Source organism: Prionailurus bengalensis, chromosome E4, assembly GCF_016509475.1.
Source record: "Prionailurus bengalensis isolate Pbe53 chromosome E4, Fcat_Pben_1.1_paternal_pri, whole genome shotgun sequence".
Classification (NCBI taxonomy): Eukaryota; Metazoa; Chordata; class Mammalia; order Carnivora; family Felidae; genus Prionailurus; species Prionailurus bengalensis.
The window spans coordinates 53,256,675-53,281,233 of NC_057360.1; the positions used below are offsets into that span (position 1 = coordinate 53,256,675).

General features: G+C 37.5%; 1 protein-coding gene across 1 annotated transcript in view; it reads right to left on the reverse strand.

Moving 5' to 3' along the window:
- Positions 1-24,559, reverse strand: part of USH2A (usherin) — a 736,138-nt gene that overhangs the window by 208,362 nt on the left and 503,217 nt on the right. The window contains exons 44-47 of the mRNA XM_043568966.1: positions 20,178-20,341; positions 8,587-8,796; positions 7,056-7,258; positions 2,521-2,633 (exon numbers count right to left, since the gene is read on the reverse strand). Of these exons, the coding sequence (XP_043424901.1) occupies positions 2,521-2,633; positions 7,056-7,258; positions 8,587-8,796; positions 20,178-20,341 (690 nt within the window). The remainder of the gene's footprint in view (positions 1-2,520; positions 2,634-7,055; positions 7,259-8,586; positions 8,797-20,177; positions 20,342-24,559) is intronic.

The window sequence follows — 24,559 nt, forward strand, 5'->3', positions numbered from 1 at the left end:
TTTGGCTAACCATTATTTCAGTGTATATCTGTGAGGCTGTTTCTAAGGAGATTAGCATTTGAAATGGTGGACTTGGTGAAGCAGATTACCTACCCCATGTAGGTGAGCAACATCCAATCGGTTGAGAGTCTGAATACAACAAAAAGGTGGGAGAAGGGAGAATTCCCTCCCTTTCTTTGCCTGCTTCCTTGAGCTAAGCCATCAGTCTTTTTCTCCTCTCAGACTTGAACTGGAACTTATACCATTGGCTCCTCTGACTTTCAAATCAGAGAGACTTTGAGAGACTACACCACTAGCTTTCCTGGGTTTTCAGATTTTGGTTCTGTTTCTCTGGAGAACCCTAATTACAGGTTCCAACCACATTTTGTCCCCAGACTTTTAGCTAATCTCATGATTCCAGCTTTGAACTTTACATCTTCCTCTTCTTCACTAACCTTAAAACTTGTAAGTGCTCAGACACTGAGGTTCTCTGCAGGGTAAATTAGTTTGTTTTGTGTCATTATCTCCTTCTGCCAACCAAACTTTGGTTGTAAATGTTTTCCACTGCACTAACTCATTTGTTTCTCCCTGCCAAACATTGCTTCCAAAATTGTGTTGAAATCTCTCTTCTATTTTCTGCTCTGTCATTTTTCTTCCTCTTGTTGTATGATGCCTTCATTAATATTTTTGCCATCAACTTATACATTTGAATGTAAATAATCTTTAACCACAACTATTACTCTGCTATTATCTGTAAGAATCTTTTTAAAAAAAAAAGTATCCTAGAAGCACAGACACATATAGACATTTGTCCCATGTCTAATAAAACCTACAGATTTTTAGCTACATATAAATATGTAATTTAAGACATACTCCTTTATGCCATTCATCTGGGCTTAGGTCATGAGGATGAGAACAAACAAGAAATTTGACAACATACACCCACCTAACTATAATTCTTCCTTGAGTTCTTGAAGACAGAACTCAATTATTGCATCATCCATGATGCCTTCACTGATAATCCTGGGTAGAGTTCAGTGTTTTTCTCTTTATGTTTTTTCCTGCATATTATAAACTTATGTTGTGGAGTTTTTTACATTATTCTATAAACATTTGTTTAGGGCAGTGTCTCTATAGTAGACTGAAAACTTTGAAAATTTAAAACCATGCCTTATACTTTTTAAATTAATTTTTCTTCTTATATTATTATAACCACAAATGTATTTGCTGGTACTTTTTTTCTTTTGACTATTTTCCCTTTGCATAGTAGGCAATTCTGTGGATAGGGAAAATTTGCTGACAAGATTATCAATTAATTAGCACATGTGAAATTAGATAAATATCTGTCATGTGTTAGATAAAAGATGGACTCAAGGAGACAAAGCATGATTTTTGCCCTGAACAGCTAAGCATCCAATTACTTGGGTTTTTTTTTTCTAATTATTTTTATCTTTAGTTCCCTAAATCAGTACAGATATTTTTAAACTGATTTTAAAGAAACATAGAAATGTTAATATGTTGCAAAAGGATCCTTCAGAATTGAAATCTTTTATAACAAATCGATTATTTTGGTCAGTGTGTATGTGGGGTGTGTGCGTGTGTGTGTGTGTGTGTGTGTGTGTGTGTACAGGTGAAGGGTGATTCATTTAGCTGGAACATCATCCCAGTATGATGTGGGAGTACTCAGATTTCTTTCTCTAGCCTCAGACTGATGTAGAGGGATGAACTACTCTCGTGTCAACTTTGGCTTGGGATACTTGACATTAAATCTTTTTATCATTATTATTGTTAACTTGAACTGAAAAGAGACTCACTTTCAATCTATGGCTACTTCTCAGCAATACATGAGCACAGAAAAATAATGAGATTGTACCAAGAATCTCATAACAGTGGTAATGGTTATCCAGACATTATCTCCCCTGTTTATTTTACAGATTTTTCTAGGTTTAAGGCAATCTGATACATGCAAATCTAATTTTTTTCAAAGAGAGTAACTTAGAAGGTAATTAATCTAATGAAAATTGTATTCTTTGCCTTACAAAAGGATTCATTTAATGACACATTTAAATACAGAAACCCTTTCATGCATTTAAGCATTTGCTCACAGGTTACTAAATAAAGGGAAGTGAAACTGGGAAATCGGGGACATTAAAGCTTAAGTATTAGGTGATGTGACCAGTGAAAATCAATAGCTAATAATACAAAAATTTTGATTTACACAGGTGTTTATAGCAACTTTCTAAAATGAAATTGTTATGGTTAGGATGAAATCTTTGATTTTAACGTTCATTGCTTATGATCAGCTTTTTATTTATTTTTTTAAGTTTATTTATTTTTGAGAGACAGAGAATGCATAAGCTTATGCACAAGCTGGGGAGGGGCAGAGAGAAAGGGAACAGAAGATCTGAAGGGGGATCTGCGCTGACAGCAGAGAGCCCAATGAGGGGCTTGAACTCACAAGTGGTGAGTCAGAGGCTTGTGACTGAGCCACGCAGGTGCCTCTGATCAGCTCTTGACATTAACTGGCAAAATAATTTTTACCTTGAAGCGATGCCGTGAATTGTGGGTGTTGGTATATCACTTGGAGTATCCTCCACAGTGGTGATTTGGGTGCCATTGCTTTTCGCACAGGCATATTTGGTGCAGACTTCAACCTACAAACAGTTTAGAAAAGAATAAATCCAACTATTTTCAAAATATACACTGCCAGTGGCTTGAATCCACCCACCTTCATTTCATAGGACTCTCCTATTAGTTCTCTATAACTTCTTAGAGTTCTATAAATATTAATTTTTGATGTTGTTTGACTGCATTGGTTCAAAATCAGAATATGATATAGAAATGAGCTCAGGACAGTTGATTTAGTGATGAAAATGGTGATGTTTAGTCTCTGGTTCCAACCTTTCAGAAAGAGACAGACATATTCATCCCTTTGGGGCACAGTAAGGAATGGAAGATGTTTAGGTGACAGTATATAAGCTTAGTAGGTTATCACTGCATACTGCTCTCTAGATCTACAACCAGGTAGTGTAATGATGAGTTCTTGCAGAAGTCTTGACATTTTAGAACAAATAGCTCAAATGTTAACGTGCAATGGAAGAAAAACGAGGTCTAGAGAAGCCTTTCAATGTGGCTGAGCTACTTTATATTCATCTGTTCCAGCTGCAGTTGTATTTTTACCTTAATCACAGCAGAAAATCATCATTTATCCCTTTAATTCTGCCGCCTAATCTGACTAAAAACTGAGCAGGGTGGAGTAACTAAAGATTAGAAATCGAGTTCATCAAGCATTAGTAACGCAAAAGAAACACATTCAGCAAGTGGAGGAGAGACAAATGAATGTACAAAAGATTGCTACTGAAACACTCACAAAGTGACAAGATTCTGTTTCCAATGAAAGGATAAGCCAAAGAGAAACTGTACTTTTTCCAATGCTCACTTACTTTCAGCAGCTAATACATAAAAAATGAAGGGGGACGCTGGATACCGATGCATCTTAAACACTAATACTGAGCTTTTAAGTGAAGCAGTTCTCTGGATTTCCACTGGCAATTGAGAAAAGACAAATGTGTCTCTTACTGTATTTAGTAGTTACGTCATTTTATTCATGGGGCACTTTACACCTAAATGGGAGTTGAAGCACATTTTTATGATGCTGTTTGAGTTGTGTTCTTTATGTATGCCATATAGTATTTCATGTATTCCATATAGTATTTTTCCTATCTACTAATATTTAGTAGAGATGTGGACACTGCCAAGGCCCTCCACTCTGAGTATGTCCAATGAAACCCCAAATAATTTAAAGGGAAATGAACTTAAAATATACTTGCTGCAATAGAATTAATGACAATAAAACTTCATACATATTAGGCAATATTTGACTATATGGTGCATAATTATAACTAAAAATCAACTCCAGTTCATTATGTAAGTAATATGTGCTCAATATTAATGGGAACTGGCACAAATAATTTTATTGAGTCTTCATGACTCCATTTTCATCAGCTTGCAAATTGGGGGTGAGAGAAATCAGGGAATATGATCAAGCTGATTAGATATGAGATATCTAATCCAGGCTTTACTGTATTCTAGTCTTATCATCTAAATACTAAGCATAGCTTTAAGTTCCAAACTACTTAGCTATATTCTGGGGCACTTGGGGTGGCTCAGTCAGTTGAATGTCTGACTCTTGATTTTGGCTCAGGTCATGATCCCAGGGTCATGGGATTGAGCTCCATGCCAGGCTCCACACTGAGTTTGGAGACTGCTTAAGATTCTCTCTCTCTCTCTCTCTCTCTCTCTCTCTCTCTCTCTCTCTCTCTCTCAAATTAAAAAAAAAAGTTATAACAAAACAAAACTAAGCTACTAGCTCTATTCAAATGATTCTCAAGAAAACTCTTATTTTGACCTTGGAGAAATGTGTCAATATTTTTCTCAACTTACTAAGGTAACAGACCAAATTTCATCTTTGGGATATTTCTGCTGCTATAGCTATATTGCATAATGTGAATGAACCACAAATATAAAGGTTGACTGATTCACATAAAAACAAAATTGAATCAAAAATTGACATTTTTAATGTATTTATATATATTATATATATATATAAATTATATAGAAGGGATATATAAAATAACTCATTCAAAAAAGTAGATATTTGGATCTATATGTCTGCTTTATAATCAATACATGTTTGACAGAGGGGGTTAACACAGAGAACCTAATCCTAAAGTAGTAGGCATATCAATTAGGTGCAACATATTGTATATACACATATACGTATATATACATATACATATAAATATTTTTATACGTATATATTTATACATATATGTATATATATACACATACACTGGTATATACATGTATATTTATTTATTTACTTATTTATTTTCAAAATTTATTCATTTACTTTGAGAGAGAGAGCATGCACATGCATGTGAGTGGGGGAAGGGCAGAGAGAGAAGGAAAGAGAGAATCCCAAGCAGGCTCTGCACTCCCAGCACAGAGCCCATCTCAGGGCTTGAACCCAGGAACTACGAGATCATGACCCGAGCTGAAATCAGACGTTTAACCCACCGAGCCACCCAGGTACCCCTGGATGCATATTTTAAATGGAGTCAAATCCCAAATCATCTTTGACATCATGAACAAAAATCATTGTAATCTGTTACTCAAATTTCCAGTGATGCAACAACTATTTCAAGTGGAATATTCCTGGACTGTGGAGAGCTTCACAAAAATATAGTTTATCAAGAATAAGAACATCTTAGTCACTAATAACACAACTAAAATATTAGATTATAATTTGGTATTTTGTCTCCTTATTTTGTTAGATGTCCCAAATCTGATCAAAATGCATTCTTTTCAGGCCACTAGTGACTCAAACCAGTAGGGATGAGTGAAGCCTTTTATAGGACAACATGACTGAAACACTTACACATCAACTGTTACATAGTCAGAAAGCTGGATGAGGACGTGCATGCATGCATAGCCCCTATTGATCTCACCTTAGGTTGTATTCTGAGTCCTGATAAAGCAAATAAATAAGTTGCCTTTTGAGGACTCAGCCAGCTTTCTCCATCAGCGCCCCCCAAAAGAATAATACAGCAAATACTCTGTCACCTTCCTAAGCCAACATTGTTCACAAAGCTACATGTATAATTATTTTGAATGTGGTTTTTATTTTCTAATTTTCTATGATGTACATGCACATAGAGACTCACTCTAAGAACCGTGAACATAAACATCAGTCTGTGTGTGTTCCATTCTAAGATGACTCAGGTGAGTTCATGGAAATCATGGAATGTAATGAAAACTAATCAGCATACCTTTCTTCTTTTATTTTTATTTTGTTTTCTTAGGAACCTAGGCCTAGCAGCGGGGGGTGGGGGGGCGGGGAGTGGTAAAGCATTGGCTCTAGCCAGATGACTGTGTATGTTTCCCCTTCCAAGGTGAGGGAAAGAAGGGGATGGGAAATGAAAGAGGTAGCACTCACTAGACAAAGCCAGTGAATGTTTCTGTGGTCAAAGAAAATTTCCATGCTTAATATCTTTTGAAAATTATTTACAAAGCTCTTACAAATGTTGGAAGTAGCATAGATTAATTAAAACTTTACTACATTACAGCCCTTCTCTATAAACTTTGAGTTTCTGTTTTTATCATTAATTTCCACATTTGGCCTTGTTATCTTTTATATCCCAGCAGTGTAATGAGTTCCAATTCCTTGGGGGAAAGTTCTTTGTTGAAGATTCCTTAGTTGTCTCTATATTTTTTCTATTTTAAAGATCAGCAGATCTCAAAGAGGTCTATGAGTTGGGCCTCAGATGGTCAATGCAATATGAAACTGCACACTAACTTTTGTCATATAGGCACATAGGTGTTTTTCTAGGGCAGGGTGCACTGACATCATTAGATTATCAAAGAGGTTCAAGGGCAAAAAAGTTTAAGGATAACTGTTCTCACATAGGCAAGGGTCGACAAACATTTGGTAGATGACAACAGATAAATTTCTTTCATCTTCAGGTCAAACCCTTTAATATATTTTGTCTGCCATATATTCATTTATGTTTTCTTGCCGCATTCAGAGTCACAGAATGCTAGAGGTCGAGAGAATGTTTTAAGTCACCAAGTCCGCTGCCCTTATAAAAAAGATAACTGACACCAAACAGGTTATGCGGCTTCCCTGAAGTTATTAAATTAGTAAATAGCAGAAATAGGAATAGAAGAATGTCTCCACATTCATAGGTTGATTCTGATTTTGATATCAGTAAAAGAATCAGGATAAAGGTGAACTGCTTAGCAAGATTTACCGCAAATATGTGATTTGCCTCATTTTGCCGGCAAGAATATCATCACCATCGTTTTCCATATTACCATTACCTTCTCTCCTGAGACTCATGTGTTTGCCCACAGCAAACAGATTTAATCCTAATCAATTTCCCTCTTTTCTCTCCCCTTCCCCAGTAAATAAATAATCTGTAACCAAGACGGAAGGTATTCACTTAGAGACATAGCCTGGCAATGTTTTATTTAACACACCTATAAGCTTAGCCATCAAAAAACAGTGTTCTAACCTGAATGTCATAGATTGTGAAGGGAGACAGGTCTCTCAGAATGAAAGACCCAGGCACATTCATTCCAGTCTTGTAGAGCTTGTTATTTACATAGACAGAATATTCAGTGATAACGCCATTTGGGTTTGAAGGAGATGTCCAGATGACACGTACAGATGTACTGTTGATGATGACAACCTCTGGAGGAAGCATGCCCTGAGGCTCTAGAATTAAAGGAAGAAACTGAATAAACTCCAGCTGTCTCTGAAAAAGCACTTGTTAAACTAAATGCAGATTAGTATTTAGGTTTTTGCAAAGGGTTCCTTGCTTATCTGCTTTTCTCTGATGAAGTTATCACAGTCTGTAGTCCTCTGTAAATTGGCTTATTATACTCTCAGTCAGAAACCATAAGAATTGGTGGTAAAATGCTTTATACCACCAGCATAGTGCTAATCTTCAATACTATGTGACCAGTGGGATATGATGATAAATTATTCACCCATCTGCACCACCAACACATATCTATTATTTGTCTCTTTTCCCATCCCTTCACGCCATACCTCCCAGGGAAAAGGAAAGAAAATTTGCTCCTTAAGCAAAAAATAAAACTCAAATACATTGAGGCTGAGGCTGGTGGAACGTAAAAAAATCATTTGATGTTACTAGCTTGTAACTCAAGCAATATGAAGCAATAATGCAATATTGTCATTATGTAAATGATTTTGAATGTTGATTACCATAGGTAATGATGAAATCTAACATTAGGAAAAAAATCTTGCTTGGCGTTAAATTACACAATTATTCAAGCATGTCAGAAATAACTATGCAAAGACCTATTTTTATCATAAGAACCCATCTTAACTAGTTGAAAAATTGTCCTTGTGATCCATTCTATTTTATAAACAAAAGGTGTCGACCTTTGGCACCACAAAGGGAAATGGGTTCCACACTTAAAGTGCTCTGCTAATGACCTGGAACACTTGCTTGGGAGGTAATGATATTATAATGTTTATAATGAGACTTTATAAAGCCAAAAAGATTAGAAAGACCATTCCAAACACATTTCAGATTCACAAGTTGCTTCCCTTGCTTCCTCCCCCTTGCTAACTGGCTTAGAAATGAGTCAGAGGCAATTTTTCTCAGTGGCTGAACCTCCACCTACCATTTCTGGTGACTCAGGGAGAGCCCTCACTGTGTTTGGCTGTCGTTTTGAAAAGCATACTGCTTCTAAGAGCAAATCTTTAGAACAAAATGTTTCTAAATGTCACCATTTATTGATGTGAACTCAGCTCCAAACTAAGCATACACTGAAAAGAACAGGAACAAACTGGGCTAATATCCCATTATTAGAGCCTTGTGCTACTGTCTCTAAGGGACCACGTATTGATCTGCCACTTGACGACAGCGAGCACTTAAGCGTTTTAGCCCCAACCCCCTTCCCTCCAACACCGGAAATTTTATAATGGAGGGATGACTGATCTCAACCTCAGCAAGAATCAATCAATTTCATTTGCATCTCTGAAGCCAAGGGTCCCTTGAAGTCTGGACTCACCCCCATCGAAAGTGGTTGCACACAATACATCACCACTGATGCTGTGGACTCCATTGAAGACAGAGATAAAAATCCGATACTCTGTGTTTGGATTTAAGTGGCCGATGACATGAGAGTTTACATCTGGGAGGATTTTTAGAGATTCATTTGAGGTAGCAGAACTCCAAAAAAGTGTATAATATTCAACATCACCTTGTAGGTCTTGAAAAGCTGTTGACAATAAATGCAGGATACTGTAAATGTGGCTGATCTGAAAGGTTCTCAGGGGAAAAGATAGAAAATAAATTTTATCTTTAGCTATTTCTAGAAGGGGACAATGGAAAGCTCATGGAAACTTCTTTTTGGTGGTGCTGGTTTCTTTTCTTTTTAACGAAGTTAATTTTTTCCCCCTCATCCCGTAATTAATTGCATAGATACTTATCCTTATAGGAAAATAAAATTTTAAATTTCCTTTAAATATTTTAATTATGTTACTTATAGTTATTCAACTAATTTTCAAAACTGCAATGTAACACTTACAAAAGGAAACTAAGAGTAAAATAAAATATTCAATACATGGAACAACTTCTGTTTCTAAGTAATATCATCCTTGAGAGAAGTCTATGCTAATACAATTAAAGGCATATCGTCACACATGTCCTAGAACTTGAGGCATTTTTAAAAATTGCTAACAAAATCTTCTAAACGATACCTAAAAGAACATTGGACTGATATCCTATTATATACACTCTTGATGTAGCAGAGTGATACAGCACGCTCTCCTTAAGGATTTGCTCAGTAGGATCCCAGGATGATATTTGAATTTTATCAAGGTTCTCATTCTTTTCTCCTACTTCATTGTGTTTTATGATGTAGACAAATGCTGAAAAGATGCCAAAATCAATCACTTACTGTCTGACAAATATAACTCATCAATTCCTCAACCGTCATCCTTTCAAAAACCAGGCTACTGTTTTCTTTTCCCTCTTTCACCCAATTTCAACTTCTTTGGCCTAAGCTCTGTTTCTCATTACCTTTTTACAATGATGCTTTAAAAAGAAGACATAAAACAGCCATATTTTGGGGGTACCTGGGTGGCCAGTTGGTTGAGCATGCAACTCTTGATTTTGGGTCAGGTCATGATCTTGCAGTTCACTGGATGGAGCTCCAGGTTGGGCTCTGTGCTGACAAAGCCTGCTTGAAATTCTATCTCTCCCTCTCTACCTGCTCCTCCCCCACTCTCTCTCTCTCTCTCTCTCTCTCTCAAAAGAAATAAATAAACATTAAAAAAGCCATATTTTCTTAGGTAGGAAATAGTATAAGTAATACAATGTTCTACTTATATTAGTATTATTTTTTAGGAAATAGCATAAGTAGTATACTGCTCTCCTTACATCAGTATTATTTTCAAAGACCTTATGCAGAAACTATTATCTTGGTTCATGTTAGAATTGGAGGTAGAATGTTGGTTTACGAGCCTGAAATTGTATGTAAAAGTATGTGTCAAAACAGTTCAGTAGCACTAGTCTAAGGACTGAAAGGAAAATGTGGCATTACTCTTTATGGTTATTTAAGTACAGTGTCTCTGATATGTGAGATCATAATACATGGCCATGTAGTGCAAGATGGCTTTAGAGAACATATGGCTTTCTTTTAAGGACCGCTTTTCATTAAGATCTTGAGGGTTTTGCATAAAGACTGAATGCTGAGCACATTACTGCTTTGATTTTAGCTCAAGCAATAGTTGAAAAGGTTTGGTATGTTAGCATATGTGAAGGAGTTTATAGTAAGAGATCTTTAGCAATGAATCTGGAAAACTCTGAGGATAAGATTTGTTTTTTTCTGATGTCACAAAATGTAAGCACCTTCAATAATGGGGTCATTATTATGTATTGGCAGGAACTGGTTATTCATAACCATCAATACTTTCCCAGATATATTAGTCAAGTATAGCAAAGCCATTGGTGCTATGAGTGCAAAAGTTCCTTCTTTCATTATAATTATTTTCTACTGGCTTACAGTTGCATTACTCATTAATTTATAGCAGTTGAGATATAATGGAAAATTCACTGGATTTGATGTACATATTGTAAAATTTTAGTTCGTTAAATGAGGACTCTGGTTAGAAATCCAAGCCCTAAAGATACAATTTAATGCAGTGCTTTCAAACTTGCAAATATAAATGGGTATTACCTGGGTTATTAAATGTGCCTGATGTCTTTTCCATCAAGTTCCAATCAATGTACCTATGTATATACATCAAAAATATTGCAACTAGCACTGAAAGTTCAAGATGAGCAAAGACTGTATGTTAATATGTGGATAAAATTCCATTAAATGCCCATTCTTACCCATGTACCATATGTCAACCCATCTGAAATAGAAAAAAATCTATTGTCCCCCCAACCATAGGAAAAGATGGTGATTCAGTTCCATTGGTTATGTCTTATTCCATGATATAGAGACCTCTATAACCTGAAACAGGCAGCATCTCTGGGCAAAAAGCACCAGATTTCTGCACTGTCTTGCCTCTCACCAACATCTACTTCAACATTTCTTTTTCCTCATTCATTTAGACAGTAGAGTACAGAGTCCAAAACACAGAAAAATTATAGGAACATATTATATTTTCATATCCTAGTCATCTGATGAGAAGTTCTTGCAGGCGTACACACATAAGAGTATGTGTTTTCATTGTTCAAACGTGTTTTTAAACTTCAGTGGGTTCTTCCCAAGTCACTGGACTGTCTAGGAAATAGAAGATACATCCTCAGTTCAATAGGCCAGCACAAAATTAAAGGCTGCTGACCTTGAGTCTACCTCTGAGAGAGGAATGCTATTAGAACAGAAATAGCTGGAATGAGGAGCCAAGTAAATCTCACCCTCCTTGTGTATTGGTAAAAGCTAAGCCTGAATACAGTTCCCTTTTTTAAAAGAAAAATATTAAGTTACAAGGCTTCTTCACGGCATAAGATAGGAAAACACTGTCTAGAACTTTCAAAAGCAGATTTGTGTGTGTATTACTTCTCTGAGAATGAAAGTTTTACAAAACATTTGCTTTGGGTTCTTAAAAATAACAAAAGGGAGATGCCTTTCTGAAAAAGAAGCCTCTAGGAAACGTGTACGTAATCATGAAAAGCCAGACATGAAGACAGAGATGTTAAGTCATCTTGCTTAAATAAGAAAGCGAGGAAACATAAAAAGCAATGGCTGAATCTGCATGGCAAGTAGAAAAGAGAGGAGTTAAAAATGCACAGTTGGAAAGAATAAAGAGGAAAACAACTGAGAAGAAATCAGTGAAAGTCAGAATTACAGATATTGAGGGCAGAGAACAAAAATACCTAATCAACTTGACAAATACATGGAATAAATAATCATGGACATAAAATACCTCATGAAACCATACCCCCCAAAAAGGCTTATGTCCATAAATTGAATAGATTAATGCAGTTTTGATCAAAATAATGGAAATATAGCCAAACACAGACATTTAATGGAACACTATAACATTTCAAAGGTAAACTAAAAATTGAGAGATTATCTACAGGGGGGCATGGGTGGCTCAGTCAGTTCAGCATCTGACTGTTGATTGCAGCTCAGTTCATGATCCCACAGGTCATGAGATCAAGCCCTGTGTTGGGTTCTGCACTGACCCTGTGGATCCTGCTTAGGATTCTCTCTCTCCTTCCCTCTCTGCCCCTTCCTGGCTTGTGCTCTCTCTCCTCTCTCTCTCAGGTAAATAAATAAAGTTTAAAATAAATAAATAAAATAAAATAAAAGATCATCTACAAAGGAGAAAATTACAGATAAGGTTTAGCTTCTCATCTGGAACATCAAATGTTTGAAGACAGTATAGCAATTTCATCAAGTTTTGAGGAAAAATATTTTGATCCAAGAATTTCATACACATCCAAGTCACTATGTGCAAATACAACAGAGAGACTTCCTTATGTAGGGCAAAAAAAATTAAAAAAAAACCCCTAAGAATAATGAATTTATTTACCGTTAATGATAAAATTTCCCCAATAATATTATCCAGAAGACAAAAAGGTAATTCAAAATCCAGAATTCAAGATTGAGAAAATTTGGAATTGATAAAGAAAATTGAAACTATTTTGAGAAAATAATTATGAAAAAATAATTATATAATAATTTATAAATCAGACATTAAAAATGGAAAGTGAGAAGGGCAAGGAAAGTAACAGTACACTGAATCCTGTATCATACATAAAATAGAACATCATGGAAAAATAGGGAAAGATAGCAGTAACTATCAATAGCATTAATAGGACACATAGCAATTTAACTTTAGAACTGATTATAGGGGATAAAATTTAGCATTCACTAACACCCATGTTTTTGTCTTCTTGTCAAATAGCCAGAATATATTTTCTGGGCTCCTTGCATCTGGGTGAGGTCATGTGACCAGTTTGTGCCACTGTTGGAGAAACAGACCATCTCTGATTGTGTTTAGTTTTTCCACCTAGAGGACTTGGGAAGGCCCAAGGAATGGTGGACCTACTAGATGGAAGGAGTCAAGGTCCTTAAGTGGCTCCAGAGAGGTTAGAAGGGATGAGGAAGAGCTTCAGAGTGCTCAGATTTATGGTTTTGGTTTCTGTGTGAATCCCATTACATAAAATAAAAAACACAGTAGCAATTATGGGATGCAGGATTTGATATTTGATTCACTTGAGACTTCTTTAATTTTAAGTGATTTTGTGGCAACTAGGTAGACTTAGAAATTAAAGTGTGAATATCTGAGTTAGAGTTACATGATTTGGAGGTACACACGCCAGCTTGTGTTTGAAGCAACAAGAAAAAATGAGGATTTCCCATGAGGTTATATTTGTTCAGATATTCTAATCCTATTTTGTGCAACCCATATTTTATAGTACACATAAATTTATCTGAGGAAAGGTGTTGCTCTAACTGTAGCATATCAATCAGGTCAATCTCAGTGAACTGAAGAAGAAGGTCATAACCTCTGGACACAATTTTTGTTATTAAATGCCATTTTGGGTGGTAATCTGTATGGGTTGATCAGAAATGTGGTCTTAGGGGCACCTAGGCACCACCTAGGTCTTAGGTGGCTCAGTCAATCAAGTGTCTGACTCTTGGTTTTGGCTCAGGTCACGATCTCACAGTTCAAGAGATCGAGCCCTGCACTGGGCTCTGTGCTGACAGCACCGAGCCTGCCTGGGATTCTCTCTCTCCTTCTCTCTCTCTGCCCCTGTTCATGCTCTCTCTTCCTCTCTAAAAATAAATAAATAAGCTTAAAAAAATTGGTCTTAGCTGTAGCAGATTCTCAAATATACAACAATCACCTCTCTTCTGTAGTAGATTCCTAAATAATTTTAAAGCAGCTGTTAGGTGGGCTAGTTGAAAGTCCTCTTGCAAAAGCACTTAGATTATTCTCTTTAATGCTGTTGGATTCTTTTTAAAGATTATTGTTAATATCAATTATTATCCTCTAGATTTTTAGTATCTAAACTAGGGTCAGTCAATGATAGTCTATGGGCAAAATCTGGCCTATAGGCCAAATCTGTTTATATATAACCTGCAAACCAAAAATGGTTTTTACATTTTTAAACGGTTGGGGGGGGGGGAATCAAAAGAAGAATAGTATTTTGTGACATGTGAAAATTATATGAAAATGTTATTTCAGTGTCCATAATAAACTGTTACTGGCACACAGCCATGCTTGTTTAAATGTTGTCTATTGATGCTTTAGCGCTACAATGGCAAAGTTGAGCAGTTGCAACACAGACTGCATGTAGCCTGCAAAGCCTAAAGTATTTACTATCTGGCTTTTTCAAAAATGTCTGTGATCTGATCTAGGGCAATTACAGCAAACCACTCCATTCTATAGGTGTCCAAATTTGTCTAGCATTGAATTCTTCAGCCACATTTCTCATTAGCAGGTGCATTGGGAGGTAATTTTGTCCAAATTTAAAAATTTGGTGGGATTCCATTAAGGTTATATTATAATAGAAGTGTCTTGCTCATAGATTCTCAAATTAGTGTCCAATTTCCCACGTTCTATGGTTCAGAGCTCTGTGTCATCAACTAAATACTTCTTAGAAAATGCGAGATTATCAAAACTACTTCTTGTGGGGCACCTGGCTGGCTCAGTTGGTAGAGCGTGTGACTCTTGATCTCTGGGTTGTGAGTTCAAGCCGTATGTTGGCAGTAAAGTTTACTTAATAAAAAACAATTGTTTTTTAATCAAACTACTTCTTGAGAAAATTCTTTACTCGGACTCTGCTTGAGGGTAAAACTGCTCACATAAAGAGTTGGGAAGATCCTCTTGACCAGTGATCCCAGCCAGGTTCCTCCTTTTTCTCAAAAAGGTATCTCGTGCTTTCTATCTAGGTGAAGCATCAATCAGAAACAAATAACTGCATTTTGGAAACCTCATGAGCTACTTTCATCTCTCATTATGTCCTAGCTCCTATCAATAGCCTGCCAGAGCAAATTGTATTTAAAGGAAATTGTATATGAGATGTGTTAATTATTCATCATTTTACATTTGGCAATGAAAACAGGATAGATAATTTCTGCTCCTTAAGTGAATTGATATGAGCAAACACAGACTGAGATAGTTACCAAAGCTGAGGTAACCAAGAAGCTCACCAATAAAGTGATTTAAATAAAATAGATGTTAATTTATAACTCACATAATAGCCCCAAGGTGAGTGAATCAGATTGTGTTCCATTTCAACAATCCAAGTTCTTTCTCTTATGGGGCTTTGGATGTCTTATGTCCATGCCTGCTGAGTTGAAACTGCGAACATTGCCATGTCTACATTCCAGTTCAGGGAAATCATGAAGAAAGAACAGATAGGGATCTGCCCAATGTTTTGTGACTATGACACAGAATGACACACAAATTTCTTTTCACATTTTATTGGCATAAACACAGGCACATGGCCACAACCAACTCCAAGGCTGGTTAGTTGTAGTCTCTAGATTGACAGGCAGAGAAACACAATGGGATGGCATAGAGAAGAGAACTTTGGATGGGATCATGAGGTGAGGACTTCAAGAGCACCATGTCAGTAAAGTATAAGGGAAGAAGGTCAGGTTACAACAGGCACACAAGTGAACAAGAGGGCAGCCCACGGAAAAGGCAAACACAGCCTATTTGCTTTGATAACTGTAGTGAAGAAGGAAGAGTAAGGAACAAGGTGCACCAACAATGGTGGATGCTTTTTAAAGGAGTTGACATCAGGGGCACCTGGGTGGCCCAGTCAGTTAAGCATTCATCTTTGGTTTAGGCTCAGATCATGATCTCAAGGTTCATGAGATGGGGCCCCTCATGGGGCTTTGCACTGACAGGGTGGAGCCTTTTGGGATTCCCTCCGTCCCTCTCTACCCCTCCCCTCCTCATGCTCTCTCTTTCTCTCAAAATAAATAAATAAACCAACAAAAAAAGGGCTGACATTGGAAATTATTAATATGTATTGCCATTCGAACAAGATAAATTCAGACAAAGTCAGAAATTCTTCTAAATTTAGGACAGTCTAAATTCTTCAAAATTTGGTGGCTTCTGACTAAGAGATCAAGATGATGAAGATGTCTTTCTTGTGGATTTAAACTTACTCTCTTAATGGTGACACCTTCATACTTTGTGAATTTTCCAGAGAGTTTACTGAGATATTGTAATGCAGGAGTAATGTCAGCCATCACTGTACTACCAGTGCCCAGGACAGAAAGAAGTCCTAAATAAATGTCTGTGGAAGAAAAAGGAAGGAAAGGAAAGACATAGAAAGGTAGAAGAGAAAAGGAGAAAGAGGAGAGGGCAGGTGAAAAAGAGGAAGGAGAGAGATGGAAAGGGAGGGAGATGTGGTACAAGATGTGAACATCCGGAGGTTGGGGTGAGCTTTTGATGGATGGTAAGATGAACAGCATTTGGATGATTTTTCATTCCTCTTTTTCAGTCCCTTCCTCTCTCACTACCTCCAGTGCCTTCTTGGTCTATTCTGGCCATGGGTGACCTTGTTAGTGAGGTGACCTCAGGAGACGTGCTGCCTTTCCACTGCATCCCCTCATGGGCATTTTCTTATTTGTCTGTTTATTTTAGAGTCAAAGTGTGGAGGATCTTAATAAATCACTCAGCAAATGTTCATAACCATTGAGGCAAAATGCATGAGAAATAGCTGAAAATTGATTAGTTTGAGTTTGGGAAGACTGCTTACTAACTATAATGTTGAGTGAATTACAAAGTTCCAGTTTCTATCTCATAGGGCCTTTCTGAGAATGGCATGTATAATTTAACTGAAGGTGTTTTTGTATCTCTTTTTATAAAAATATGATTTTTTTCACTAATATAATTTATCTTCATGGTATTTCATTTAGGCTGAAATATTTTCTTTTATTATATCTAACAGGGATAAGAACCTCCTATCCCTATGGGGACGAGGAAGACAGAAAGCATGTGACCTGTCTGAAGCAGAAGGCATTAGTCAGTGACAATTGGTATAATTCCTCCAGCAATGCAGGAATAGTTTCACACAATCAATTGATTTTTCAAACCAATCCTCAAATCATCATCATTATGTGAGACCTTCTGATTGTTATTTTTTAAAAAATACTACAGACAAAACAGTGTAGGGGGGAGGGGGGAGTAAATGTGGCCTATGTGCTGTCAGTTTGCAACATGTACCCTAAAACTGAATTGAAGAAATGTGGGGGTGCGTGTACCTCACACGATATCACGTAGCGATGCAAAAGTTTAAAAAATTGTTTTCAACGTTTGTTTATTTTTGAGAGAGACACAGAGACGGAGGGTGAGCTCCCAGAGGAGGGGGAGGGGGAGAGAAAACAGGAGACAGAATCTGAAGCAGGCTTCAGGCTCTGAGCTCAGCACAGAGCTCGATGCGGGGCTCAAACTCAGGAACTATGAGATCATGACCTGAGCCGAAATTGGACGCTTAACCAACTGAGCCACCCAGGCACCCCGAGATGCAAAAGTTTAAAATGGGTGCTTCTGGAATGTTCAATAACATTCCTGTTCATCTGTGGTTAGTAAAAATTTAGCAGAAATATACAGGTACCAAAATGGTGTGTACATATGGAGGTGATAGTTTAGAAAGAATATGTTTTTTTAAAATACACTTTATGTTTTTGTGAAAGACAATTTTTAATAAGTAATATTTATAAATTTATCCAGCTGACTTTCTTTTTTTTTTTTTTTTTTTTTCAACATTTATTTATTTTTGGGACAGAGAGAGACAGAGCATGAACGGGGGAGGGGCAGAGAGAGAGGGAGACAAAGAATGGGAAACAGGCTCCAGGCTCTGAGCCATCAGCCCAGAGCCTGACGCGGGGCTCGAACTCACGGACCGCGAGATCGTGACCTGGCTGAAGTCGGACGCTTAACCGACTGCGCCACCCAGGCGCCCCTATCCAGCTGACTTTCAACCCATAGTTTCCTGCCTTGTAGCATATTAAACAATGTGCCGAATGTATCCTGCAAATCAAGAAAACAACTTGCATTTAAATTACAAAAACTAGGTGGCCCTATCACCGAGGAGTGAGCAGTTAATTTACTTAGGCGAGCAGGTTGCACAGAGGAAGAAAATGATAACGCAACAAGCTTTCGAAGAGCTGACCCTCTTCTGAGAGTTAACCTTTGTGCTCACAAATAGTTATCTGAAATATTTCTAAGGTATGAATGGAAATAACGGCAGATTGCATTACCTACATCCCGAAGGTCAGAGGTTCGGATTACCAAGGTAATGAAACTTCAGTGAGCTGCTGCAGATCCATTAGGTTTGTCAGTTTTTATAAGCATGCTTACTTCGGGCTTCCAATTATAACGTAAAGGACCTATATTGGCGAAAATTCAGCAGCTGGATCTTAACAGCAGTATTCAAATGTCAGATGAGGGGCAGGACATCCACCTTTATGAGCAGGCTCTTAAGATGAATCAGGTGGTGTGGGTAAAGTAGAGGAAGAGGGAGATGAGTGAAAATATATTATACATAACAATCCATCTCCAGATAAAAACTTCATATTTTTCCCAGAGGTGTCTCAGAGGGTAATCATAAGCATCAATTAACTTCCGTTCTTCCATTCAAATGGTTTAAGAGATCCCAAAAGAGGTGACACTGATTATTAGAAACCTGCAACTTTATAAAAACCCTAGGGTTACTTAGCGTCAACGGAGATCAACACAACCAGTACAGATTTTAATTTACAATTAATGTCGCCTAATACTGGTTTTAATTCGCAACTGATGCAACATGAAAGCAAATTCACTCAGATGTTCTCAGTGGTACAGGAAGCATGTCTTAGGCTGTAACAAAACTCAAAAGTTGAGTCAAAATCACGTGGTTGCTACTCACCAACCAGGAGTAGACTTGTATCTTTCTATGTAATAGTAGATGATTACCCTGGCAGGTACAGTTTTCTTTCATAAGAGAAACATTTTAACTGGGGATTTCTAAATCAGGTATTTCTCAATATTTGGTACTACTGATACTTAGAAGAATGGTTACAATACATATTTCCATGATAAACAGGGTTGTTTTCTGTTTTTTAATATTTTTTAATGTTTATTTATTTTTGAGAAAGAGAGAGAGAGAGAGAGAGTGAGTGAGAGGGGGAGGGCCACAGAGAGAGGGAGGCACAGAATCTGAAGCAAGCTGGAACTCATGGACCGCGAGATCATGACCCAGCAGAAGTCGAACTCTTAACTGAGCCACCCAGGCACCCCACGTGTTGTTATTTTCGGATTATGATAATGGATCACTACAAATTAACAGGTTCACTGTTAAATGCTACTCTATTGGCCAACTAGAAATGGAACTTCAGCTATTGTGGTTTCTAAATTTTTTTTTCCAACATTTATTTATTTATTTTTGGGACAGAGAGAGACAGAGCATGAACGGGGGAGGGGCAGAGAGAGAGGGAGACACAGAATCGGAAACAGGCTCCAGGCTCTGAGCCATCAGCCCAGAGCCTGACGCGGGGCTCGAACTCACGGACTGCGAGATCGTGACCTGGCTGAAGTCGGACGCTTAACTGACTGCGCCACCCAGGCGCCCCTATTGTGGTTTCTAAAAAGTGGCCGAGCAGATTAGATCCATCTGTGAGCTGTTTTAACTGCCCATAAAGGTATGTTCTGAATGGGGCCAGGGTGAATCCCCTGCATTATTGAAGCAAGTCCAGTGATGACGTCCAGGCTCCATTTTCCTGTGCCAAGCTGGAATTGTGCCTACAACCAGGGTTGAAGATGATTCACTCAGAAAAATCCCTCACATTACAGCAATGCTACTCAGTGGTTCTTGCTAATAAGTGAGGAGTTACAAGATGGAGGGCAGAGCTTTTTTTTAGGAAAGTGCACAATATTGCACTGTATTAAATTAATATGTGGCCATTTCAATACAACTGGCTGGTCTGACAGAAAATACACTTCAACCAAAAGGAATGGAAGAGGTAGAGAAGCCCCAGGAAGGATGTAGGAGCAGGGAGAGTCTGCCTCTGAAGAACAGCGCAGAAATCTCGGCTTTTTGCTGTGTGTGTGTGTGTTTTTAACATGTCTACTTTAAATTCATTTTTGGTACCAATACATTGAGGGGAAAGAAAGGCATGAGAAGCTTACTTACTTGGTTTAGCCCATGTCACGTCTATGGCTGTGTGGTTAAGAACACTTGCAGTGAGATTGGCTCCCCTCTCTGGAAGACCAGCTAATGTCGTCACGGTAGCTGGTTGGCTTGGTGTAAAACCCACGCCGTTGTGTACAAAGACCTTATACTCGTACGTTGTAAACCTAAAAGGTTGTTTTTTAAAAGGTCATTATAAGTTTCTCTTTTACAGCAAACAAAACACACAGTTTTCTTTTTCCTCACAGAATACAGGATTTCCTTCAAAATGCACAATTTTCTGTTTCCCCTAAAAAACAGAATTATCTTCCTTTTCCTCCCTACACAAAGACATATCACTGTTTTTGTAACTCTGGAGCCTTCACCAGAGTGTCAGGAAAAATATTTTATTAGGAATGCTAAAGCAAATACCCACTGTTTAAAACAAATGCGGCTTATCATTTTCTCATTCTTATTGTTTTCAGAAGTGGTAAGGATTACAGCTCAATTCAAGATGCAATTACAAATCTGGCAACCTGCCAGCTTTCTATCTGAATTTGATCCAGAGAGTTTTATGCTCTTCTTTTGGGGGAAACTCATCCATTTTCAAATATCAGAATCCCTCATCATTGTTTCCTTCCTGTACCTATACTTTCTCCCCATAATCTCATTGGAAGATAGATAAACCCCTAAATTAAATCGTAACTGTGACCAAAGTGTACAACATTCTTCTGCAGAGAGTTTTGCTATAGCGAGCTGTATTTTGCAATCGTGTGAACGTATTTCCTTGAGTCAGTACAGTGGAAGCTGAATATTGCTTTGCAGAGGGAGCAAAGTGGGTACTGGGTATGGAAATGTCATATGATGAATGTTTCCCAAGTCATATATGAAATCAATGATTGAGTAAAGCCATCAATTCTTTATCCTTTTTGGTTCTTACAGGCAGAAGACTACCATGCTCTCTTTGTTTGGTTCACAACTGCCCAGATAGGAAGATGTTATTTCTAGACACAGTCATATGTTATTTATAGACCCTGTCTGGACAATAGCTTGGATCGGGAAACTTGCTTAAACGTGTTGCATGACACATAACTATTCCCGGAGCCATCCAGTACTCAGGACGAGTGCTGGCTTCAGATCATCGTCACCTTATTTGGGTTTCCCACATCATCCAGGATGCCTTGTATCCAATGTGGGGCCTGTGGAATCTGTCTCCGTGAGTCACACCTTATCAGGCATGACAAAGAGTAGACGCCATTTGCAGGATTCTGCAAAATAACTCTGCCGGGATTCTCCCAGCATTTTGCTCCCACCTTTGTAGAGGTCTGTTTGTCTCATCTCACTCACAGCCCAAAGACATGAGGCTCTGCCTCAGCCACATGGAACGTGTTGCTCTGCTGTAGTGACAGGAAAGGGCTTCGGGATTTCTTGGAAGCTGTTTATCTGTTTTCCCCAAATAAGTACTAGCATCAGATTTCTACATTTGTCTGTTTTACCCTTTCTCCTCATGTTTTTCTTTCCTTTTTTTCTGCTGTGTAAGCTGTAATGTGTTGAATTGTGTCCCCCCTCAAAATATGTTTAAGTCCTAACCCCTGGTACCCGTGAACTGAACTTAGGTGGAAATAGGATTTTTGCAGATGTAATCAAGTTGAGGTCTTACTAGATTTGGGAAGCCCTAAATTCAATGGACTGATGTCTTTATAAGAGAAAACAGAGGAAATTTTTGATAAGGAGACACATAGGGGGACACACAGAGAGAAGAAGGCCATGTGAAGTTGGGGGCAGAAATTAAAGTTATACGGTCACAAGCGAAGGAACAACTGGGACGACCAGAAGTTGGAAAAAGTGAGGAACAATTTTTCCTCAGAGACTGGAGGGAGCATAGCTCTGACAACACCTTGAGTTTAGATTCTTAGCTTCCAGAAATGTGAGAGAATAAATTTCTGTTGTTTTATGCCACCCAGTCTGTTTCTGGCAACCCCGGGAAACTAATGCAAATGCTTTCAGCAAGTGCCAAATAGTTGACTGGACCAAGACAATTGGAAAGATAATAATAACCTTTACTTAGTAGTCGATGTGTTTCAGGAATTTTCCACATGCATTAACTCACTACCTCACAATTACTGCATAAGGTGCTATTATGACAATTATTTTGAAAATGAGGAAAATAAAACTCAAAGCGTTAAATCACTTGCCCAATTTGTCAAGCTGGTGAGACAGTGCAGATTCAAGCCTAGACAGTCTGATTCTAGAGCCTGCTCTTTTAGCCATGATGCTATGCTGCCAACATAATAATGATGGTGATAATAATAGCAATAATAATCTTAAGGATAATCTGATCTGTCAATGCTTGGATGATGTCATATGACTGGGGCTTGACCTTTGAGTTATTTTTCTGGCAGTGGGGATAGATTTTTGCTTAGGTATCCAAACCGTCTCACCAAATTTCCTGTGTAACCACCAGTATGAATTTGGAGGATGGTGAGTTGGGGTTAAGAGGGTAGCAAGTCTGTGACAAAAGCATGAAACAAAAGCTAATGGCTCACATGGGAATTGAACCAGCGACCTTGGCTTCATTAGCTCTCTCCCTGAGTGAAATACTTTTAATTGTGTTTTACTTCATAAAATGGCTTAAAACAAATTTAGCTAGAGGCTGGATGCCTAATCTTCCCTTCTACAATATTCAAATTTTTCTTCCACATGTCTGTGCTATTATTCATTTAGTAATCTTTATGGCTTTAAAGGGATACCATTTGTGTGATTCTTTTCTGCAAGTGGAATTCATATCATCAGGTGAATAAGTGATAAATTGTAAAAAATTCTGTAGGGTCTCAGTTTGTCACGTGACAATTTAAGCTATTTCATTATAATTTAGGTGTGGTCAAATACATGTTTTATATCTACACAGCAGAAATTGAGGCCATATAGATATATGTAACTGAAAAGTCCTGTTTGCAAAGCAATATTTAGAATTTTTGAGTGAGACCTGACTCTAACTCAAATAATAAAAAAACCGCTCCATCTTTGAGGTAAGAAAACTAAGACTCTGAGAAGTTAAGTGGCTTTGCCTGAGGTTATACCATTAGTTAAGATGACTGAGAAAGCTGTACTCTCCTCAATTTCTAATATTAAATTCTTTCTACTATTTATTATTTTATTTAATTGAGAAATCAATAGGCATTTGACTTGAAGTTCATGCATTTGTCTTTTGCATTTTCTTTAACTTTCACGGTTAAGTTAAAATTTTCAGGATATAAGATCTTGGATTCTCTTACATGGAATACTAAAATACACTGTTTCCATTGGCATCCCAAACCTAATCTTTATGTTAGTTAATATAGATACTTACAACTACGTGGGTCAGTTTATATTTTACCTCTTCGTGTCAAAAAAGAATGTATATATTAGTGTGCTTAAAGTGGTATTTTTTCATCTACTCAAGGTGTGTTATTTTTTAGATGGACCTACGTGTTGATTATTAACATCACACGCGATATGCCATTTCGTTAATAAGAGAATACTTATAAAAGAAAAATGTTAGATGGATTGACATCATATACTCATGCAAAACATATGCATATCAACCAATTTCTTCTCCAAATACTAATCGTGTTCTCTAGGTATATCTTGAAAAATGTACCATTTGAAACCCTGTAGCAAACAGCTTTTGACATCTGCAAAGTGAATGAACACTTAGAGTCTATCTGTAGCCAGTAAAACCAACTGTTTGGGGTCAACTTAGGACGACTGGGCTATTACAATGGTTATTCTCTAGGGGCGCCTGGATGTCTCAGTCGGTTAAGTGCCCAACTTCAGCTCAGGTCAAGATCTCATCGTTTGTGGGTTCGAGCCCTGGGTCTGGCTCTGTGCTGACAGCTTAGAGCCCGCTTCAGATTCTGTGTCTCCTTCTCTCTCTGCCCCTCCACCACTCATGCTCTTGTCTCTCTCAAAAAATAAATGAACATCAAAAAATTAAAAAAAAAACCCAATAGTTATTCTGTAAATCACTAATTTGTTTGAGATCATCCTCAAGTCCCTCCCTTCACCAAAGAAAACAGAAAATAGAAAACCTTGTTGTGTTGTACAAATGACTATGGTATTTTTCCTTGTAAAAGATAATTTATATTAAAAACTTATTTATGGAACAGTACTCATTTCAAGGTTCAGTTGTTATTACTCAAGTGAATTAGAAGGTTAGGTTCTGTTCAAATGCTGAAGCTTTTATGACCCCAGGAATCTGTTTATTTACAGAGTAGAAAATTGCATAAGTGAACGAATGGATATTTCATAGTTACTAAGGCATTCGGTCTCATAACTTTCAGGTCATATATAATTTGGTAGATTAGTGTCACAAAAACCTATCTGTCCAATAGAGAAATAAGCCCTACAGAAACTTTGGCAAGATG